Raw genomic sequence first — 22,645 nt, 5'->3', positions numbered from 1 at the left:
AGCTCAAGCTTAACACGTAACAATGAATATCAATTCTATTCAAACGAGTTTGTCGAGCTTTAATTGAGTTCAACTCGAGCTCAATACGTAACTGTCAAGTCGAGCTGCTTTCATCAAGCTATTCTTGAGCTTGAGTCAAGTCGAGTTCGAGGTTTCATTAGTCGAGCTGAGTTAGAACTCAATATATAACTGTCAAGTCGAGTTTGAGCTGCTTTGGTCGAGTTATTCTTGAGTAACAGTCAAGTCAAGCTCGAGGTCTCATTAGTCGAGCCGAGCTTAAACTGACTCAACTCGACTCCACTCAACTTCGTTCGTGTTCACCTTTGGAAGACGATTTTCGAAAGGGTTCGAATCGGTATGTTTGTCAAGAAGGAACGATACAATAGTTATCAGCCAACAGGCATCAATGTTTACAACCGAGACAACGTTCGGCCCTCACAACCGTAGTCCGTGACAGAGGCCTAAGGCCTTGCAGAACCCGATACGGAATCGTTTGAACCGTGCGACTCGACCTAGAACGTTGGAAGAGAGCTGCCAGTTTCTGGTTTTCGCCGGAAGCTTCGAGAAGGCGGACGCCAGAACGCTCACTCTCTCTCTCACCACCTTAAGGACGGCGGCCCTTCTGAGACGATGATCGCATCGTTTTCTTCTGCATCTTCTCTTTGTTTGCTCGTCGTCAATCGTCATTCCCTTTCTCCTGTAACGCGCTCTTCTGAAACCCTAGCTTTCTCTTGAACTCCCCGGGAGTGAGAGGAATTCCCATGGCGGAAGAGGCCAAGGCCAAGGGAAACGCGGCGTTCTCCGCCGGGCGGTTCGAAGAGGCCGCCCGGCATTTCTCCGACGCGATCGCCCTGGCTCCGTCGAACCACGTTCTCTACTCGAACCGCTCCGCCGCCTACGCCTCCCTCCATAAGTATTCCGACGCGCTTGCCGATGCGAAGAAGACTGTGGAGCTCAAACCCGACTGGTCCAAGGGCTACAGCCGGCTCGGCGCCGCGCACGTCGGCCTCGGCAACCTGGATGAGGCCGTCGCTGCGTACAAGAAGGGGCTTGAACTCGATCCCTCGAATGAAGGCCTGAAATCGGGGCTCGCAGATGCGGAATCGGCGCTCGCGAGCCGGAGGCGGAGCTCCGGCTCCAGAGGCGGGGCGGGAGCGTCGCCATTTGGTAACATCTTCCAGGGACCGGAGTTGTGGGCCAAACTCACTGCTGACCCCACGACAAGGGCATACCTCCAGCAGCCGGACTTTATCAAGATGATTCAGGACGTGCAGAAGAACCCGAACAACCTCAGCATGTATCTGCAGGATCCGCGGATGATGCAGGTTGTGGGTTTGTTGCTCAACGTGAATTTGAAGACGGCGACGCGGGAGGACATGGAGCGAGACGTGCCGCCGATGGCCGCCTCTCACGAGGCGAAGGAGGAGCCGCTGCCGAAGAAGGATCCGGCGCCAGAGCCCGCACCAGAGCCGGAGCCCATGGATGTGAGCGAGGAGGGAAAGGAGTTGAAGGAGAGGAAGGCGGAGGCTCAGAGGGAGAAAGAGAAGGGTAATGCAGCCTACAAGAAGAAGGAATTCGAGGAGGCTATCGAGCATTACACGAGGGCAATGGAACTAGATGACCAGGACATTTCCTATCTGACCAACAGAGCAGCAGTTTACATGGAGATGGGGAAGGTGTGTAATGCTTCTACTTTAATTGGTCCTTTTTCATTTCCGAGTAACTGTTTCACCCTTACATTAGACATTATGTGGGACTGCATCCATTGTTTGGCGTATGTTGGTCCATTTAGTAGATTATATATTTATAGAGTTCCTCTCTTTGGTATATAGCGATTGTTGTGCATGAATTCTTTGACCATTTATCCTGTTATAGTTTTGTTTTCGTGTTATCTGGGGCCTTTGGTGTATGAAATAGACTCTAGACTTATACAACCTTTTTTGCGTTAGACTTGTTAATCAGAGTAATTATGGTGTCTAATATCTCATCAGAATTGATTTTACGGCATCATCCTTGGCTTGTTGCTGGTAGTTGAATGCGTATCGTATGTAACATATGGCAACCATAAAATAGAACTAAATTCAAGTTCCTGTTCACCTTCTTTGGATGGTGTTGCATCTTTAGGAGGACATGAAGTTGCAAAATGGGGTTAATTTGGTTACTGTGCTTGTAGCTTTGTTATTTCCTGGAAAATTGGTTTAAGCCTTAAGGCTGTTAAGCATGAATTTGTTTACTGAGGAATAGCAAGAAAAAGGAAATTGTACCTGGTGTTGGTTATTTCTCTTATCCACTACTTTCTGGGGTGCGATTGTTGATATTCAAGATCCCTTTTCATTTGCGTGCTTGTTACCTTTGCCTCAAAAATGCCAGCTTTTAAAGCGAAATTTTTAGGTTAGATATCGGTTAGGTGCAGTTTGCATTGGAACTCCCGCTAGTTTTGGGTATGATGAAAAGCAAATTTGTTTTGGAGGGTGAGTGGCTTAGATGTTCGCTTCTATTCAAGATATGGTAAAATAAAGTATGGTCCAAGTTCAACTGCATAAGGAGGCTTACGGATAAACGGTCAGATCAGATGAGTTTCTCGTGATTAGCTTTTGGCTGGCTGTTATTATGAAGTATCTGAATTTCAAGCAAATGTCAAATTTTGATCGGATAGGATATGAGGAGCTATAATTATGATATCATGATAGCAGTAAGGCTAGGAAGGACATTGTCAAAAATTTTACATTATATAAATGAAAATGGGTGGACCACTGCCCACTTAAAAGGCCAAATCGATTGATTCAGTAAAATTCAGGCACCTGGTAGCGTTGCAATTTAGATCCTCCGGTATCATGTTGAACTGTAGTGATTTATATGGTGATATAAGAAATGTATGTGTGCAAGAGAGAAAGAGAGTCAGTATGCTTTTTGCTTTGAAGAGAAGACGACTTCTGTCATTTCTAATGTAATTTCTAATCTAATCATAACAAGAATCTAGCTATATAAAACTGACTTTACTTGAGAGTCATATTCTCTCTCGTCAGGCTTTAGGATGATGCTGATGTCTGCCCTGCATGTGCCAGTTATGGACTTGTAGATAATCTACATATTCATTATTCTGAATTGGGAGGAGTGTATAATTTAGCTGCTCTTTAGGTCTATAGTGGAAACAGGAAGCTCTTCCCTTTATCCTAGGTTTACTTGTTTCTTCGAAGTTGTCTCTGAACTCTGAAGTCATGCATCTCTTTTAATGATGATTCTTTATGTTTCTTCCTGTGATAATCAACCAAGATCGGTTTCCTTCCTGTTTCAGTACGAAGATTGCATTAAAGATTGTGACAAGGCTGTGGAGAGAGGACGAGAGCTTCATTCAGACTTCAAGATGATCTCAAGGGCTTTGACTCGCAAAGGATCTGCCTTGGTGAAGCTGGCAAAATGTTCAAAAGATTATGAGCCAGCTATTGAAACATTCCAGAAAGCATTAACTGAATATAGGAACCCAGACACCTTGAAGAAGCTTAATGATGCTGAGAAGGCAAAGAAGGATTTAGAGCAACAAGAATACTTTGATCCCAAACTAGCAGACGAAGAACGTGAGAAAGGTAAGATGTTTACTTTCAGGATGGTAAACCGATGGTATTTTTGAATATCGATGTTGGACCCTGGTAAAAATATCCTTTAAGTGCATGATTTGGGCTTGTAATATAGACGCTTGATGCTTGTATGGAAATTTTTGTTAGTTCAAGTTTTCCTCATTCTTCCCATGATTGTTCTCAATGGCAATTAGTTAGCAGGGGATGAATAGTAATTTGGGACATTGAGATCAATCTACGGCACTTTCTTTTAGCTCCGTTGGGCTGCCTTTTCAGCCTTGATGCATTTTCATAGCTATTGTTCTTGGATTGTTATTCGTGGTAGAGTCGGAAAGTCGTCTTCTTCTTCTTCTTCTTTTTTGTGGAAAGTCTTGAGAATTTCAAATAACTAAACAAAAAGTTGAAAGAAATGTCAAGAAATACAAGAAATATATATTTTATAAATAGGGGAAAACAGGAGAAAGCAAGAGATCTTCATTTTTTTCAAATAGGTTTTTTTTCTTTTGTTTGTATTTTCTGATTTAAGAAAGAATGGAGATATTTGTGGCAATGCCTTGCATAGTATGACCTTATATCATATATCCTTAAATTTGTTTATGTTCTTTAATTTAATGCTCACAATGTTGGGCTGTCAGCTTTGCATCTTGAAAATTGGTCATGCTGTTCGTTTAGCTACCGTGGTGTCATGAAATTCGCACCGCGCAGCATTTCCGTGTTGGATAAGTTCTTAACCTTTGCCTTCTCATAGCTTTGCCTGAATCTTGTTTTTAATCATTTGAACAGGCAATGAATATTTTAAGCAACAGAAGTATCCTGAAGCCGTGAAGCATTACACAGAAGCCATTAGAAGGAATCCTCGTGACGCAAAGGCAAGTCATTATGCTACATTCTTCAGCTTCTGTTTTTTGTTGGTTTTCAGAGATAATGCTGGACTAGTTTTTAGACACCAAGTCCATTCAGTTACCTGCACTTATTCATTGGGGAATTCACCTGTTTCGGAGTTCGAGCTAGCTGTTGACTTGTATCCCGTTTATGCGAACTGATGAATTTGCCGAATGCAGGTCTACAGTAATAGAGCTGCCTGCTACACTAAGCTGGGAGCGTTGCCCGAGGGATTGAAGGATGCTGAGAAGTGTATCGAACTTGATCCTGCATTCCCGAAGGGGTACTCGAGGAAGGGTGCGATACAGTTCTTGATGAAGGAATACGACAAGGCGTTGGAGACATACCAAGAGGGGTTGAAACACGACGAGAACAACCAAGAGTTGATGGATGGTGTTCGGAGGTATCTCTCTCTCTCTCTCACACACACACGTTCACTTGCATGCATGCTTTCATGCACAAGTTCTTATTCAATCTTTGTCCCACCGCAGGTGTATTGAGCAGATTAACAAGACCAACAGAGGTGAGGTAAGCCCCGAGGAGCTAAAGGAGAGACAGGTATGTTATGGATTTGAACACTATGCACATTGTGTTCAGGACACAAACGCCGTTGGTGTGATTTTCTTGCTCCTACTTATAATTCTTTCTTTCCTTTTCCTCAGGCAAAGGCAATGCAGGATCCTGAGATACAAAATATCCTGTCAGATCCTATTATGAGACAGGTAGTCTAACAATATCTGCGTATTTGGGGGTTTGTTGCGTGTTTGTGCCCTGTGCGTGTCGTGTGATTATAATGCTTTAACCGGGGATGTGTGCAGGTACTAATTGATTTCCAGGAGAACCCAAGGGCCGCACAAGAGCATCTAAAGAATCCCCAGGTGATGCACAAGATACAGAAGCTTGTAAGCGCAGGCATAATTCAGGTCAGGTAAACAGCCTGGCATCGCGTGAACGGGTTTCATTGAAGCGAGCATCAAGTGCGAATTATCGCTCTTTTCTCAGTCATCCCGGCCAATTGGACATGGAGACTATAATTTTTTTGACAGCAATATAAATGTCCTTCGTTCTTTGGATGCATGTATATGTGCATGTGTGTGGTGTGTGTGCATGTGTGTGGTGTGTGCGCATGTGTGTGTGTGTGTGAGAGAGAGACACCAGCCCCTCTGAGGATGCTTCTTGTTGCGGCTCTTGAAAGTTTCGCTCCTGTAAGTGTCGTATAACGTGGATGCGTCACAAGCGACTTTACTTTTGAGTTTGTGGTCAGAAACACTTCGTGTTTGAGTTTGTGTGGAGGGAAGTGACACACTTACATCCCCAAGCGCTTGTTTCCCGCCTCTGTGTTGCCATCCAAGAGCTGGCTGAAAAAAATAAGAGTCAGTACGTAAAGCTTATAAAAAAATTTCATTTAGCCCCAATGAAAAGTTCGGAAATTATATACCCGCCCCCTTGGGAACAAATCGTAACTCCGCCACTCACACTAGCGTTCGGCCCGTTCTCGTCAAATCAAAAGAAGAGGGGCCAAGCCTGTGTCTTCTGCCACCCACCCTCGTCAAATCTAGCTTCCTGTCAATCCAGGAAGAACGGATGGTTTAGAAGTAGACTGCAGATCGACTTTGGACGACAGCAGAGACAGTCAGGGTCTTCGGTTCTGAAATTTTATCGGTTATTCTAGAAAATGGATTGGTTGTCTTAAGTGGATTAGTTGTCTTGAGCTTTTATCGTTCGAAGATTTCTTGGGAAGAGGACTGGATGGCACCCTTGGAGCCGGCAGTTTTAAATTGACCTGCTCTTCTACTCGCTCCAGCTTAATTTGAAGTTGAATTTATTGAACTCTTTGGAATCTATAGTCGGCAATGAAAAAAAGTCCCGAACTCTGATATTTAAGCATGTTAAATTCGAGGTTGAATCTATTGAACTCTTGGAATGTACAGCCAGCAAAGAAAAAAAAATCACGAACTCTGATGTTTAAACATGATAAATTCGAGGTTGAATCTATTGAACTCTTGGAATGTATAGTCAGCAATGAAGAAAAGTACCGAACTCTGACATTTAAACATGATTTTATGAGACAGAAGAAAGCAAAAACGAAGTGTAAACTTATAAAAATTTCACTTCTATCTGCTTTTCATGACTTTTTTAATCATACCAATTTAAACATTAAAACAAGTGTTTCATTAACCTAATTTAATCTTTATAGGAAATTTATACGGCGCTCTAAGGTACAAAAATGATTGTTAGCTAAATTAGTGGAATTGCCGATTATTCAATCCATTGGGATTTCTCAATTGAAAATTTGATTTAAAAAAAATAAATAAATTTTTTAAACAATTAAAAGTAAACCAGATTAAGCATTATGAAAATTTGTTAAAATCTTGAAATCGATCAACACCGGCCGGTGAAAACCTTTTTTATTCTAGACAATGAGGAAAAGAATCAACGGCTCACAAGCCACGGCCCACGGTGACCCGAACCTTCGTGGCTTGGAAAGCGCATAGTTTTCCCCGGGCAAGCCGACTGCGACCGGAAGTGCGTTGGCTGGTACGATACCATCTACCGTGTCCAAATATCCTTTTCATGCGTGTGTTCAAGGTCCGCCGTTGCGTCTCCTGACTCCTCCTGATTCTCTCTCCCTCTCCTTTGTGTTCCAGATTCCGGCGGTGGTGATGGCCGCGGCCACCGCCTTGTCTTGCCCTAATACTAGACAATTCTGCCGCTGGGACACTCTCCGCCCCATTCCCTCCTCATCCTCCACCAGGCTGTCCTTGGTCCGTCGTGGCGGGCCGCGGCAGCTCTCCATTCGCGCCTTCACCAGCCGTGGCGATTTCGAGGACTTCGCTAAGCGCGTTGTCTCCGGCGAGAAGTTGAAGGATTTCGCCCGGGCGGCGAATGATGGCATCGACGAGCTCGTCTTCAACATACGGAGGGCGGCCGTGAGGCTTGACCGCCGTTTTTCGATCTCCGATCGGCTGGAGGACGCCACCCGTACTGCTTCTGATGGATTCAAGAGGATCGATCGCGAGTTCGGCATTGGGCAGCGGTGGAGAAGTTTCTCCATGGACTTCCGCCGTAATTTGCCTGGGGTATGTGGATGTTTCCCTCAGTCTCTATTGATCTTTTGAGATTGTGAGAAGCATGAATCCAGTTGTTCTGCCCATCCGAACTTTATTCTTTTTATCTATTGAAGAATTACCAATCAATGATTTTAAAGAATTTCTGCTGTTGTTCTTCCCTTTCTAACTTGGGGCATAACTTTTATTTATTTATTTTTCTTCACCGAATTTGATTGTTCGAAGATACGGTCTTGTCGTTGACTTCCTTTTGAATTTCATTTTGTCTGATAAAATTAATTTATCTGCTTTAGTTCACTATTCTGTTTTATCTGATTGGGTTTCGCAGTACAGAAGGCAGTTAAAGGGATTTCTTGAGACCCCATTAGGCAAGAGCTCTGCGGTGAGTACTGTCTTAACTCCTAAGTTCATCTTGTTATTCGATTTCGTCCTTCTGTTTCCAGAAAGTTGTGCAATTACTTAGCCTCATAGTAATTGAATGTCATTTCTTGAATTAATGCTATCTTGTATCGCTCCCTCCCAATTTGTTGCCCACACTACTGGGACATTGTACGTGGACTAGACAACCTTTTGCACTGCCCGATTACTGCTTTTGGAATTTCACTGCTAACCATGGTGGTTTGGAAAACAAGTTTGTCCATCTGCACCAGGACGTACATTGTTTGGGCTGTAATTGTACAAATGCGATGATTAGAGAACTTAGGTATCATTTTTTCCAATTGGCATTCTTGGAGCTAGAGCTGGGGCTTTTCTCTCGATGTTGCATATGACTGGATTTAGCCCCTCAATATAACACTTCTTCCCTTTTTGGTATATTTTTAAAAAATTTTAAAATTTCTACATTGGAAAGGTGCTATGCTGGTGTAGATCTCAGCACTAACTGGTGCTCTTGTTTTTGTCTTTCTTTTGTTGTAATACATATATGCATGTTTTTATGCTGTAGGTAAACCCTTTCTCGATTGCAGATAGCTTTACGTTTCTCTCTCCCAATCTTTTTATGGTATTTTTGACTTTCTTAAGTGCAACTCTACCTCTGGTGCATTCGATGGAATTTTCTTCTTTCCAGAACTTGTTAGTATTACTTTCTTCTTTCGTATATTCTATCCTCCATAATGAGAGCAAACTACATAAAATATCAAAAAAGGCTTCCTAACCACCAATTTATGCTTGCATTTTTTTTGCTGTTCAATCCTCGTTGAACATCACTAAGTAGGATACAGTTGTGAAAGCGTTAAGTGCTTCTAGCTTTGTAATTTTGTTTTCTTGTCTTTTGTATATAAAAAGAAGGTTAATCCAGTTGCAGCTTTGTGGTGCTACAGTTTCCTAATATATCTCAATCGTAAGCAAGTGCAAAAAATAATTTACGGGAGACTAGGGGCCTTATGCAGTTGCAGTAGATATACAATTATACATGCATTCGTATGCTTAGCTTGCAGACGTGGTTGGAATTGGACACTTTAGTTAAGTACAAGGCAATTTAGAGATATTCTATTGTTTATCATCCACATCAGATATCGGCTATATATCAGCAACATGTTATAACACTTGCTAATTAGGGAATAAGTGATTATAATTAGGTATCATTTACATTGTTTCTTTTGACCAGGAAGTAGACTAACTAATTTGTGGCTTCCATATCTGGACCTAGTGGGTGTTGTTTATAGATCTGACTCTAAGTCTCAAAGCACTAAATGATACAGTAAAAACTGGAGTATCTATGCATATAGGAGACTATGTGCTTTTTCATGTCATGATCACAAACAGGTCTTGTGCAAATGTGCTTGTGATTTGGTAGGTGTTTATTTGTATCTTCATAATTAAATATAGAAGGAGAAGGAGTGCATTCATGTGTAACTTAATGCCGACTTCTGTGCCCCATGTGGCACTCGTTGTGAGTAGCCTACTGAAAATGAGGTGTTCATTTTTTAGCTCAGCTGGCTTTTGTAGTTTTAAGTACATAATCATTGATTAACTCTGATGGTTGAAATTTGATTTTCTTATGTCTTAAAACTAGTGGAAAATGCTGCTGCATCTTCCAAGTTGTGCAGCATCTGGAGCCTCTGCTTTTCTTTTGGCATCTTTAGAATTTGTCTAGATACATGATGTCTGTGGTTGTCTAATATTTCCTTCTTGTTGTAGACTCTTGCCTTTCTCTGGTTAGCACTCTCGGGATGGTTATTCAGGATCGTGATCTTGGCCACGTGGATATTGCCATTTGCTGCTCCTCTGCTCATTGGCACTGTTGCCAATAACTTTGTCATAGAGGTCAGTATTAATGTCGTCCATCATTGTACAGGATCCTAAAATATTTTTGGTCTGTTATAAAAAAATGGTATATGATTCTATTTCTACTCTCTAATAACATAAAAGGGTGTAATTGTTGAATTTTCCTGCACCGCAACAAGGACAGGATTGTTCTCATATTCATCTCAAGTATTAGCCTAGTGCATCATGTCCAGCACATAGGAAGTCAATACGTATTAGGATATTCCATTGTTTCCCGTTGAAAAAATGTTGTTTATCTAAAAAAATGATTAAATCAAATAGACCGTGCATGCTATGCAGTGAATGAACAAAATAAATTGATGATTGCCCACTTATGTTGGTGATGAATGTCTGTCACCCGAATATAGTTATGGCTGTTCTTTGATGTCAATGGATTTGATGTGAATGTCATCAAGTTCGTTATTTCTGAGATGAGTCCAAATGTGTGGATCTAACTCATACAATGAGAATAAAAGCTTATCCACTTGCCTGCCAACTGCAGAAAAGATGCAACTACCTTGCTTGATTCTCATGTCTCACCTCTATCTGTTCTTCATGTATGGACCCATGTCGACATTAAGTCTGACAAGATTCTTAGATGATTCCAAGTATTTATTGTCTGATTTAATCTCCTCAGTCATTTTTTGTTGGTTCTTCTACTCCAATTCTTCCTGTAAGTCTGGAGAATGAGCTTCAGAACATATTTCTTTTGTTTCATCTCTCTGAGTTTTGCTTGTCCTTTTCTATGTCGCTTGGATTTTCATTTTTACAGGGGTCATGCCCAGCTTGCAAGAGACGATTCATGGGGTATAAGAATCAAATTATTCAGTGTACAAATTGCAGAGCTGTTGTTTGGCAGCCTAGAGATGGCTTCTCAGGCGGAAGACAAAACTCCACGTCAAGCCCAGACATCATTGATATTGAAATTGAGGAGAAGTAACTGGACTACTACCAAATGCCTTCTCTCTATGACTAGCCTTGTTACTATGTACATTATCTTGTTCTAGGATGACGGATGAACTGCTCTTGTATAATGAGTCCAACCATTTTCTGTTACGTGAAGTGCATAAAAGAAAATGCCTCATTTTGTTACCATTACTTCATATTAGAACTTGTCGATGCCTTTTCTTTTATGTAAATAACAGTGGTTCCACTTATTTCTCCTAGCCTTTTCTAGGTGCTTATGATAGCCTGAGTATTCCACATTTTAAGACATCATTATGTGGAAATTTTATTTAAGTTTTCAATCTCCTTATGTTCTATCTAAACTTTTACATGCACGATGTTTGCATTCTGTACGTGCTCATTGTTTGGTTATTTCTCCCTTTGTGCCCGAGAGCTAAATGAACTTGAGCTTTATAATGTGCCTATGGTAACTGGGGAATAAGCGGGTCAGGTTTGGACCCTTGGATGGGACATAATTATTTGATCTAAACATCAACCTTAAAGAGCGTTAAATAAGAACATTTGATAAAAACATGATGTGATTATGAATGTTTTCAAGTTCAACAACTAAACACAGGACGCAATCACATTATGTTTCTGAAACAAAGATAGTGTTTTTTGAACATGTGCTCTAAAATACAACGTTCGTGGGAGCCTTTTTTGCATCCCTAATGGAGCTATCAATTGTTAACTGCGAAAAATATCGTATTCAACAGGTGATAACCGAAGTTGTCATTGCCATGTTTGCCATGTCTCCCTCTTCACATCCACTGACCATACTAGGGCGACTGACTCTGATAGAGAGATCACAACTGAAAAGTACCATCAAACCACCATGAGTCCGGTTGAGCGAGCCAGCTACCATTCTCCTTCCATTTTTTTAAGGACGAGAATCTTTCGAGACTTGGACTAGTCAAGGGTTTTTCTTGTTGAGAAAAAACAACCACGGTTGAACCACAATCACCCTGCCTTAAGAAACAGGTCAAATCATGTTTGATATCTGCGAACTTTTATAGCTACCCTGTCTACCCTAATGCCCTCTGCTTTTGAAGCTCAAGGACTAATAGATCTCTCCTGCAGGAAGAAAAAAATAAAAAACAACAATGGTTTCCAAAAGTCCCTCAGCGAAGGTTCGGAGACCTGATCTTGTTGGTAAGCCTTCAGCATGAAACAGAGTCCACTGCAAGATCACAGCTTTTGGATGCAACAAGCAACTGCATTACCCCGCAAAAAACCTAAGTGCTCACACATCATAACTCCCGACGTAGCTGTACAAGAATTACTAGAATGTAAAAAGGGCACCAAGCACGAACAGGCTCCATCTCAAGCCCGCCCCCTGCAGCATTTCTCAAGTGGCGGCTTGTCCCGTAAGAAAAATAGACATTAAGATGAGGGATATAGTATACCAGAGATGCAGTCTGCTCGTCTCCCCAGAGCTAGACTAAAAGCAACACATAGCAGAGGGTTATGCAACTTATCTTTATTGAGTGGACAAGTAGTGTTACATCAGCATAAAGTATACAGACAAGGGCATCAAGCTCTCCAGCTTTACAACATAGAGAAGGATAACACTAAAAGCAAATAAGTAGCATGATCCACGTCCAATATTATGTGAATATACAAAGTTGCTTCTTGTAAACCTGAAAAAATATGGACTTGTGATAAACAGTAATTACAGAAGAACAAAATCAGCCCTGATATGCATTCCAGTGGAAAAAGGAAAGCTACAGGGCTATGCTATTAAGTCGAAGAAACCAAAGCAGTACACCTCCCTCAGTATCATTTCGAGTATTCAATAGCATCTCAAATACATTCAATGGAAACATGTTAATCTTGAAGGCAGTGGCTGAAGAATAAGAGGGGAGCAACTGGAGTATCTGAAACTGAGTAATTGCAATGGCGCTGTTGTTGATCATTGAAGCATTTAAATGGGAAGGAGAAAATGTCAACTTCCTCAGCATTTACAAACCCACAGATATAACTCTGCTCAGACCATGGGTTCAGGGCCATATGCCCAATTCATGCATGTGAGCTTTCCTCCCATCGTCTGTGGAAAAGAACATGCTTTAATCAGTTCCAAATCCTTCCGTAAAAAGAACAAGAGTTAAAAAGTTCCAACATATTCATAACGAATATTCATACCATAAAGGCATAAACTGGACAATACTATCATCCATTCATCCACTCAAAAATGTTGAAAACCAGCACAAGCATGAAATTCATATGGATAGTCAACAAAATTCAGCCAACAATTATCCAATTTAAGGAAACATAAAACAGATATTTGCTCAATTGGTGCTATTGTAGTTGCAGATGTAGTCAGTTTTGAATAATGTTAAAGACTGATCATGGGACCTTTCTTATTACTAAAACCACCTATTCTCGAACTTAGTCAGCACAAACTTGAAGTCTTTCTTTTTTTGTGAAAGAACTCAATTATTCAGTTGGGTGTCTTCTCAGCCGATTCTACCCATTCATCAGCTGAACGATGGTTGGATCTTGTTGCAGCTAGAAGCAGTAACATCAGCCATTTTGCAGCCACTTTGACCTTATATGTTGCTGAAAATGGCTGCATATATATATATATATATATATATATATATATATATAGAGAGAGAGAGAGAGAGTGAGAGAGAGAAAGAAAGAGAGAATAAGCTGATGACAGGAGAAAGAGGAGAGGATGGTTCCTATATTAACCAGTCCTGCTTCAAACATATGCTGTATGTTTGAGTTATCTTAAATGCATGCTGGGATGCAATCAAACCTGTAGCAGGTAGAGGTTTCGGTTACTTGAATGTGAACAGTGCAGGTGCAATTTTTACCCTTGAGGAGATCTGATTTATTGTTGTTGGTCACTACTAGTGCAAACTGCAAAGTAAAAAGGACAGTTTCTGCCGCATTTCTACCTGAAGCAGAGAGCCGAGAAACAACAGCTACCCAACTAGTGACAAAAGCATAACGGAAGATTTACGAAAACCCCTGACAAGCATCGAAGGGGTTATAACAAGGTACCATTTCAAGAGATCATGAAAGAAACAGAACTCAGCACCAAGTGAAAAGATTGATGCCTAACAAAATGAAAAAGAAGTTTGACTGCATCATCTTATAGCAACAGGAATCGCAAAATGAAATGATCATAAAATTAGAAGACATACATGTACATGAAAAACAAAAACATTCAGAAATAGCCGTTACCTGACTAGACAGAAGGGTGGCAGCACCATAGCAGCTTAAATCTCAGAGTATGATTACCACAAGATAGCTACTGCTGATCCAGTACTCGGTATCTCCTATATGAATCAATCAGACATGGGTTATATCCCTTCTGAAGCATTTCATCCATCCATACCTCAGCGTCCCTAAGCCTGCCATATCTCCGAAAACCATTTATGAGTATGTCGTACGTCCACATGTTGGGAGGATGTCCACTTTCCCTCATTCTGTTTACCCAATTACAGGCATCGTCAACCTTTCCCTCTCTACAAAGAGCACGCAGCAACATGTTGTACGTAATGGTGTTGACAGGGAAAAGCTCTTCAATCAACTCTCCCAAATTCTCCGAAAGTATTGGTAACCCCTTCGTACCATCCCCAGTAGCAAATGCATTAAAGAACCTGCAGAATGTTGTGACACCCATTTGCAAGTCCCCGCCAGCCGACTTGAACCATGCTCGCGTTAGTTCCACAGACTTCAAAGCATGACACAACAGAATATTGTAGATATAAGAAGATGGTGAACGACCTGCTTGTTCAAAATCCTTCAGAACCTCTACAACAATGTGGTACTTTTGAGTTTCACAAAGCACATGTATGAGCGCTTCATAACTGTCAAGCTTCGGAACTATCCCCTTCTCCCTCGCTTCCTTCCAAAACAACAATGCCATATCTATCTTACTCGCTTCACAGAGCCCTGTAATCATGGCATTGTACAATTTCGCACTTGGTTCTTGATTCTCTAACAGATCAACGAAGAAATTTATGGCATCGGATATCCTCCTCCTCCTTAAATAACAGTGCAGCATGGAAATTTTAGTGTCTAAATTAGGACTACAATCGTCTGCTAACATCCTTTCAAAAATTTGGCTAGCTAAATGAGGCTGCCCAACGGAGACCGCACCATCAATCAAAGAATTATAAACATGACGAAGATTAACAGTTTGACAAGAATTTCGAATAACATCTAAGAATTTCAGAACTTTGTCTTGGTTACCTCCTTCTGATAAGCAATATATAACGGCTTTGTACACTCCGCGACTTGGGGAATGGCCGTTGACTACCATTTCCAGAAGCAACCTGGAAGCCGTTTCCCCTCTATTAATGGCACTGAACCCATAAATCAAATCAGAATAAGTATACATATAATCATCGTTCTCAGGCTTTTTGAGCTTAGTGAACAGAAGATAGGCATCATCCGCCCGCCCAGCCCGACACAAAGCGGCAATGAATCTCGAGCAGATGCCGTGACTTGGCACAATATGACGCTCGAGGGCCGCGTCGAACAAGCTGAACATCTTCTCCAACTTCCCGTTCCTACACAGAGCTTCTCCCAGTATGTGGAACGTCCATTTCCCAGGGAAGTATCCTTGTTTCAGCCCATCCTCCAAGACTCGGAACGCGTCGTCGATCCTCGAATTCTCGCACAAAGCATTGATCAATTGGTTGTAAGAATAATCATTTGGGGAAAGCCCAACAGCAAACCTATCATCAAACAACTCGATCGCCACATCCACCATTCCGGCTTTGCAAAAGAACCCAATGGTCGCGTTCATTGTGTAAGAATCGGGCACGATGTTCCTCTCACTCATCTCGATCAGGAGGTCATAAACGTCCTCCAATCTGCTCTCCTTCAGAAGCCCGCATATTAGTGCGTTGTAGCAGCTCAGGCCCGGAAAATCGCCGGTCCCCAGACGGCCATTCCGTCGGAAGATGTCCATGGCGATCCCGACCTTCCCCTCCCTGACCAGGTCGACTATCCACGTCGTGCAAGTCAACGACCTCGACAACTTCCCCGCGTCCCGGAACTCCCTCACCAGCCGCTCCGCCTCGGCGTGCTTGTGGGCCTTGCAGAGTCCATCAATGAGGACAGACACCACGCTCTCGTTGGCGGCGTCCCCGAGCCCGCGGAGATATTCTTTCGCGTCATCGAACTTCCCTTGCTTGCAGAGGCACCTGATCTGGATGCAGGAGGTGATCGAATTGCGGAGCCCGCGGGCGCCGGCCTGCTTCGATATGACGTTGAAAACGTCGAAGGAGCCCTCCTCCACGAGAGAGTTGAGCAGGACGTTGTACGCGAAGCCGTCGAGGTCAATCCCCTGGAACCGCATCCGGGAGAAGATCTGCAGGGCGACGTCGATGCGGCCGGCAATCGAATAACCCATGACCAGCGTGTCGTGGAACCGGACGACGAAGACATCCGGGCGCCGGTTGGAGAACCGCTCGAGCCAATCGAGCATCACGGTCATCAGCCTTGCGCGCGAGAGCATCTTGAATATGGCGTGGTAGCAGTTGCGTGAATGGCGGTAGCCCCTCTGCCGGCCGGCCCAGTCGAAGAACTGGAGCGCCGGGAGGACCTCCCTCTGCGCCCTCAGCACCTTGAGTACGCACTCCTCGTTCAGTCTGACGCCGAGAGCTGAAAGGGCGCTGTCCATGCCGACCTCTCCGAGGGCGAGGACGCCGCAGATTCGATCGACGTCGGCATCCACAGTCCACTTCCAGAGTGGGCGCGGAGCAGCCGGAACGGTGCCGGACTTGAACCAGTTGCTGATGGAGTCGACCATTTTCTTCCGCTCGACGGGACCCAGCGGCAGGAAGGGGGGAACGATCTTGGGGAGCGTGGCAGGTGACGTATGGAGATAGAATGGGGGAGGGAGAGAGGAAGGAGGAAGGCTTCCAGCCGGTAGGGGTAGGAAGACGAGGAGGACTCCATGGCGGAGAGAGGAGGAGGAGGAGCTGCTCCGCCTGGTTGAGCGGAGCAATACCAACATGCTTTGACGCGCCGCAGCTGAATCGAACGATGGGAGGAAACGAATGACATAGAAGAAGGACCCTCCGGCAGAAGGGCGGCCGTAATTACTAATTACTATTCATTATTTCACTGCTTCCATAAACTCACCAAACTCTAGCGAAATATAGTGATTATATGAAAATTATGGATGGATGTAACTAGAAAAATGATGTGTGCATGTAAGAAAATAAAATATAAATCGAGAAAATCATACTTAAAAGAATATTTTGAATGAGAAAAATATTTTTTTAAACTAATTAATTATATGCTGGTGAAATTTTGAGGCCTCAACCCATAAAAAAGTGTCGCCTTATAGGCATTATGAGAACAACGTTGTATGATGAGAGAGGATTTTGATACTAATTATATACTTAAAGCCCAATGGTGCCTTCGTCCCTCCCTCCTATATGACCTGCTTCGTCTGCATAAAATTTATCTGGTTCTATCAAGGCCCTACACTATCGGTAGGGAGTTTGCTTGCACCACCTTACGTTATTTGCAGAGAATTTGCTTAAACAATCGGTTTTTAGCTCACAGTCCCGCTGTTTTGCTTGTCCGGAGCTCTTCTTTTAGTTGGTGAGCACCAACTGTTTGATAAAATTCCTGTGAAAAGTTTTATGCTTTTAGTATTCATCTGTAATGCCAACAGTAGCTTAAACTCAAATAGAGCCTAGGCTCGTCCTCTTGGTAGTAATCAAGGCCCGAGCTCTTATCTTGCAGATCGGTCAACGACCACCGAACAAGTATCCATTTTTTCGAGGCGTCTCAACGGCGATGAGCGCAGAGAGGGATATGGCGGATTCATGGATGGTGAGCAGCCCAAGGCGACTTCTCAGCCTTTCCAAATCGAAGGGTAGGGCGCATTTCTCCATATCGGACTCCGAGGAGAAGAAGGCTGGTGGATTCGAGCACGGCACCAAGCCTTCTGAGGTCTACGGCTTCGTCGGTTCTATCTCCACCGTTGTCGCCACCGGTGAGTTTCAATCTCCTCCACCATCAAGTTTGTTGGTTTCTGAGTTCACTGGTAGCTATGCACCTCTTCCTGGTTTCCGTTGCCCATTTATTCTTGTTGAAGAAGGTTCCTTGTTGCATGATCTAGAAAAAACTTGGCTAGATTGGAATATCGTTTTCTCCATACTTATTCAATTTTTCTTAGATGAGCAAGTGCTTGCGAATGTCTGTTTCTCACTTAATCTCATTTCTTCGTATGAGAAATTTTCACTTTTTGGATTGAGTGATGGCTGGTGGATTTTATGATTGATTTATTCTACGTCATACTTGTAAAGAGTGACATATGAGCATCAAATTTGAAGAACGATAAACTGAATGGATTAGATTGCAGAAAATGACAGGGCAAAAAGCCATTACATCCACGGTGTCTGACATCATTTACACTTATACTCACACTGCTGCATTTTTCCATATAGGTTGATCATTTTGAAAAAGCTTAAATCTGTTCAGTTTCACTCTTTTATGTAGGTACTACACTTAGCCCTAACGTTTTTATCGCGAATCTGCCTGTGTCCTCTCCGTTCTGGCCTATGCCACATAGATTCTTCCATCTTGTCTCCCAACCCCCTCTATGAGTCTTACTGTGACTCTATACTGCCACTAGATCATTTTGAATTTCGACAAAGTTGCTGAATCTTAGAATACACTGCTCCGTCTATGGGACATAGCCTTTGTTAATTCACAGCAACTGTGATGCTAGAAGCCAGGTGAGGTGAGGGATTATGTTTATTATGGATATGTTTCTTTGGATACCCTTGAGATGAATTCTTGCCTCAATCTAATATAGCTTGGTGGATGAGTGCTTATCATGTTGACTATCATCAATTTATAATCAGATTGCCTAGAAAGAGGTAATGCCAATTAGACAGCAACCAAATCGATGCTAAACAGGCCAAAAAATGGATATTTACCTTGAGAATACTGTATTTTTTTATCTAAACCTAACTTTCATAATACACCGCATCTCGTTTTAGCTATAGATCAGAAACTGCCTAAGTGCATTGCAATTCATAACATTTTCATTTCCATGTTTTTAACCACAGAGTCAAAGGATATTTTCTGTGTGTTGGTTCCTTGGTAAACGCTCATATGTATCAGAATCTTTGTAGGGAACGTTCTCATGGTAAACAAGTATGTATCAGAATGTTTTCTGTGAATGTAATGGGGGTACCTATCTAGGATATTGATTATTTGTATGTCAAGTAGCGACTGGCTTTGCATTGCCATTGTTGGTTGATTTGCTGCAATCTTTTCACAGTTATCTTTCTGGCATGGGCGTATACTCCTGAACACTGGCTTCAGTATGTTGGTATTGCATACTATCCTAGCAGGTGAATATCGAACCATTTGGTGCAAGTAGTATGGGAAGAATGAAACATAAATCAACCAGTGAAAAAAAAAAAAAAAAAGAAGGAATGCTGGAACAGAGGAAGAGTTTTTTGAGCTACGGAACATATACAATATTGTACAAAATTATGTGCTGCGATTCTCCTTTCTCCTTGTTCCATTTCCTACTAAAAGAAATGATAGGTTAGGATTTATGCTTTCCAATTGTAGAATATATTGCGCCTATTTGATTTTATTTTGCTGCATGGTCATGGATCTTCAGTTCACGCTGTGTTGTTTGACTGTCATGATGATAGAACACATTAAGGTCATCCTTACTTTTATTCTAACAGTCTTCTTGCAGCCTGGAAACTGAGGTTATATCATGGTTTCATAATTCATACCCTTCGCAACCTTTTTCTGCTGAAGGCATGACCTTCACAACCTTTGTGCGCTTTCAGATATTGGGCATTGGCAGTACCAACTTATATCATTGTCACCATCGTTTTGGCAATGGGATTCTACCTTGGTTTGAATTTCATGATAACACCTCCACCGTCCTCTTTAAGCACAATCTTTGGTAAGGCGCCACAACTTGTTTCCTGTACTTAGTTTCTTCTCTCGATGTTCAATCTTTTTCCTCTTGGACCAGATGAATACACACGAGAACCATCTGGGTTCCCGGCCCCGTGCTCGTCAAGCAAGGAACAGCCTATTCAGCCCATATCCGATATCCCCATCTGTGAAATCAATGATAAAATGTTTGGGTGAAACACTTATGTTGCGTTATTTCACTTTCTTCTGGTACTTCCTCGTTATGACGATGCAGCAGTTGAGTTTTCTGCGATTGCTCGGCTGCTTCGGCAGGCTGACCTGATAACAACTCAGTGCTGATGACGTCTTCGGATGCGGCATAGTTTTCATTTGGTATTATTTGCTTGTTTCATATGTGGTAACAATTAATAGGCTGCTCTTGTGGCTTGACCTGCATGTCAAAATATCTTTTGCCGTATTTCAGTTCCCTCTTCAAAATGCTTGACTATGCATCAGACTTCTGCGTTCGTGCAGCTTAGATATTCATTACCCCTTCAGAACAAAGCATTCTTGTGGTTCTTAACTGGTTCGAGTTTTCTTTAAAGAAAATATCGCTGAACTTACAATGATGACAATGAATCTCTCTCTGAACAACCCATGATTAGCCATTCGCACGCTGCAAGGTAAACCTGAGCAAGGACGTGAACACCATGCAGTTTAAAACCTGTCGCTGAAAGTGTTCAGCCACACGAGTATACCAATGGTTTATAATGTGTGTACGATTTATGACACTTTTGATGGTGGTTATGATCCTTTTAGCAACAGGTTTTAAATATTTGGTCATCTTTTTTAGTATATGTATATATATATGTATGTATGTGTGTGTGTGTGTGAGAGAGAGAGAGAGAGAGAGAACATTGAGGCTGACAGACGTTATTGAATGGTTAAAAATTTGCCACTAAAAATTATGATGCAACAACGGTTCATGGTGTTTTTAGTGACGATTCGTGATATTTTAGTGGCAGATTGTGTATGTATACTTATCCTATGCCATCGTCACACAAGAGTGGAGCCGTAAACTTTTTTCCGTGAGACACTATTAACAAAATTTCAATTAGCCTTGTCGATCGAGATCAACATATAAATTCAAAGTTTCAGATTGAGCTCTGTGGAGCATGCCTCATGGAGCCCCCACCTAAGTATGTGTGTCTGGCACACAACAACATATAATCTTCCTATGTGTGTGTGTTCGAATCTACTATATGTGGGATTGCAATTAATTAAAAATTTGTTGCTTTCAAATTGAGATCCATGGCAGAGCCCTCACCTATCTACGCCTCTAGCACACAACATATAATTTTCCTATATATGTGTGTGTTTTCAAATTTGTCAAATGTGGGGTTGCAAAATTGCTGCTAGAAAACAGCTGCTATAACAATATTAGCTATGGTTTGTGGTGTTTCAATGGTTCATTGTGCCTTTAACAATGGGTTGTAATTGATTATATATGTAGAGACATTGATTATATATGTAGAGACAGAGTGTGTGGGTGTATGATGACTTTGACTATTCAAAGTCACCATCTAACCAAGACAATCCATTTGAGACATATGGATGGTTGATAGAGAAATTGTGAACTAATACTAGATGGTGAAAATACTAATCACTTTTTTTTCTTTTATTTTATTAAAAACCATTTTTCATGTTAGATTGAAAGTCCTTGGTTAGATGGTTGAATTATTCTAAAAAGCTAGAGTTAAAAATGGAACCGTTAGACGCAGTCTGACCGATTGGCTTACTTTCCAACTCGTCTGGTTCTTAAAAGTGAAACTGTTTGGGTAGGTTAGGGGTGTTTAAAACATAACCACCATGGCACTGGAAAGTTTAGTCCACTTTTCGTAAGGGTCGTAGAACTTACAATTCTGATATTTCTAGACTCATAAAATTAAATAAGAACATTAGATTTTATCTTTTCTCATCGCACTTAATGACTAAAGCCCTGTTTGATGCAAATAAAAAATCATGTGCATCGGGTGAAAATGGTACAGGCGGGTGAAGTTTAACTTGGTGAGTGTAAAACGCTTCAAACTTCGTGAAATTTCACCCAAAAAAATAGTAGGAATTGGTAAATTTTAATGCAGAAAAAAATCTGACCTGTGCAGGTCGGACTTTTCGTGCATATTTTTTTGAGAGACGTTAGGGCTCTCTCTTTCTTTCATTTTTTCCCCTCTTTTCCTTACATTGATGCCCTTATTCCCCTCTCCACTCTCGCTGTCTCACCTCTCTTGTTCCTCTCATCTCTTGCTGCATCACCTCTCTCGCTGCCTTTATTCTCTCGCTCTTTTGCTCCTCTCCTCTCTCGCTGCCTTTCCTCTCTCGTGCCTCTTCTTTCATGGCTTCATTTTCTTACGTACTGAATGCTTCTTGCTTACGTGTATACCTCTGCAATTTGTTGTTTTGGAAGATCATTTTCCAATTTGTACCCACATGAAATTGGAGGAGAACAACAAAAAAAAAACTTATGTATTTTATTCTGTGCACCAAACATAGTTAATTTTCACCATGCAAAAAACTACAATGTAAATCAAACACAATTAATTTTATCCAACAAAAAACTACCCTATTGTCATGTATTTTTTTCATGATAAATTTACCAAAATTCTTTCCTGCCATCAAACGAGGCCTAAATGTAAGTTTTCGTATTCATATATATGCCGAGAAAGTTTTCGTGTTCAGTGGAATACCTTTTGTTGTGAATAGGAAAGGTGGATAGTGGGAGGCAAATTTTGAACTGTCGATATGATTTGATCTTGATTTCCTAAATGCATAGACAAGAAAGAGCAACCTTTTGGTGCCTTCCTTTGTCATCTCCCAAGTTAGATTTGGAATACATAAAAAAACAACATTTATCATGTTAAATTATTTCTGAGCATTAAACATGGTTAAATTTACCATGTTAAATTATTCCTGTGCATCAAACATGGTTAAATTTACCACGGTAAATTCTTTCCGCCCATCAAACAGGGCCTCAGATTG

The 22,645-nt window shown here is 41.8% G+C and overlaps 4 protein-coding genes across 5 annotated transcripts; 3 read left to right on the top strand and 1 right to left on the bottom strand.

Annotated features, from left to right (window-relative positions):
• The first annotated feature begins 522 nt into the window (after positions 1–522).
• LOC116266315 (hsp70-Hsp90 organizing protein 3) lies at positions 523–5,534 on the top strand. Its single transcript, XM_031647476.2, has 7 exons — positions 523–1,676; positions 3,296–3,584; positions 4,359–4,444; positions 4,637–4,860; positions 4,949–5,015; positions 5,120–5,179; positions 5,276–5,534. Exons 1-7 carry the CDS (start codon positions 762–764, stop codon positions 5,387–5,389), a joined length of 1,755 nt encoding a protein of 584 aa, XP_031503336.1. The 5' UTR covers positions 523–761; the 3' UTR covers positions 5,390–5,534.
• Positions 5,535–7,003: 1,469 nt separating this feature from the next.
• Positions 7,004–11,045, top strand: LOC116265193 (uncharacterized). Its single transcript, XM_031645738.2, has 4 exons — positions 7,004–7,537; positions 7,854–7,907; positions 9,665–9,790; positions 10,563–11,045. The coding sequence occupies exons 1-4, from the start codon at positions 7,121–7,123 to the stop codon at positions 10,728–10,730; spliced, it is 765 nt and encodes a 254-aa protein (XP_031501598.1). The 5' UTR covers positions 7,004–7,120; the 3' UTR covers positions 10,731–11,045.
• A 1,155-nt stretch (positions 11,046–12,200) lies between these two features.
• On the bottom strand, positions 12,201–16,906 carry LOC116265731 (pentatricopeptide repeat-containing protein At1g71210, mitochondrial). The gene is made up of 2 exons (XM_031646564.2): positions 13,931–16,906; positions 12,201–12,782 (listed from the first exon to the last, which is right to left on the bottom strand). Exon 1 carries the CDS (start codon positions 16,716–16,718, stop codon positions 13,998–14,000), a length of 2,721 nt encoding a protein of 906 aa, XP_031502424.1. The 5' UTR covers positions 16,719–16,906; the 3' UTR covers positions 12,201–12,782; positions 13,931–13,997.
• Positions 16,907–17,050: 144 nt separating this feature from the next.
• Positions 17,051–20,092, top strand: LOC116265732 (phosphatidylinositol N-acetylglucosaminyltransferase subunit P-like). Of its 2 annotated transcripts, none has more exons than XM_031646565.2 (5): positions 17,051–17,202; positions 17,459–17,711; positions 19,008–19,080; positions 19,537–19,655; positions 19,728–20,092. In XM_031646565.2, exons 1-5 carry the CDS (start codon positions 17,146–17,148, stop codon positions 19,844–19,846), a joined length of 621 nt encoding a protein of 206 aa, XP_031502425.1. In that variant the 5' UTR covers positions 17,051–17,145; the 3' UTR covers positions 19,847–20,092. The 2 variants fall into 2 exon arrangements, with proteins under 2 accessions (XP_031502425.1, XP_031502426.1); XM_031646566.2 differs by having other exon boundaries at positions 17,098–17,314.
• Positions 20,093–22,645: the final 2,553 nt, after the last annotated feature.

This window comes from Nymphaea colorata, chromosome 12 (assembly GCF_008831285.2).
Source record: "Nymphaea colorata isolate Beijing-Zhang1983 chromosome 12, ASM883128v2, whole genome shotgun sequence".
Taxonomy (NCBI): Eukaryota; Viridiplantae; Streptophyta; class Magnoliopsida; order Nymphaeales; family Nymphaeaceae; genus Nymphaea; species Nymphaea colorata.
Note: the sequence above shows the minus strand (reverse complement) of the source record. Positions and strands in the feature narration are given on the sequence as shown.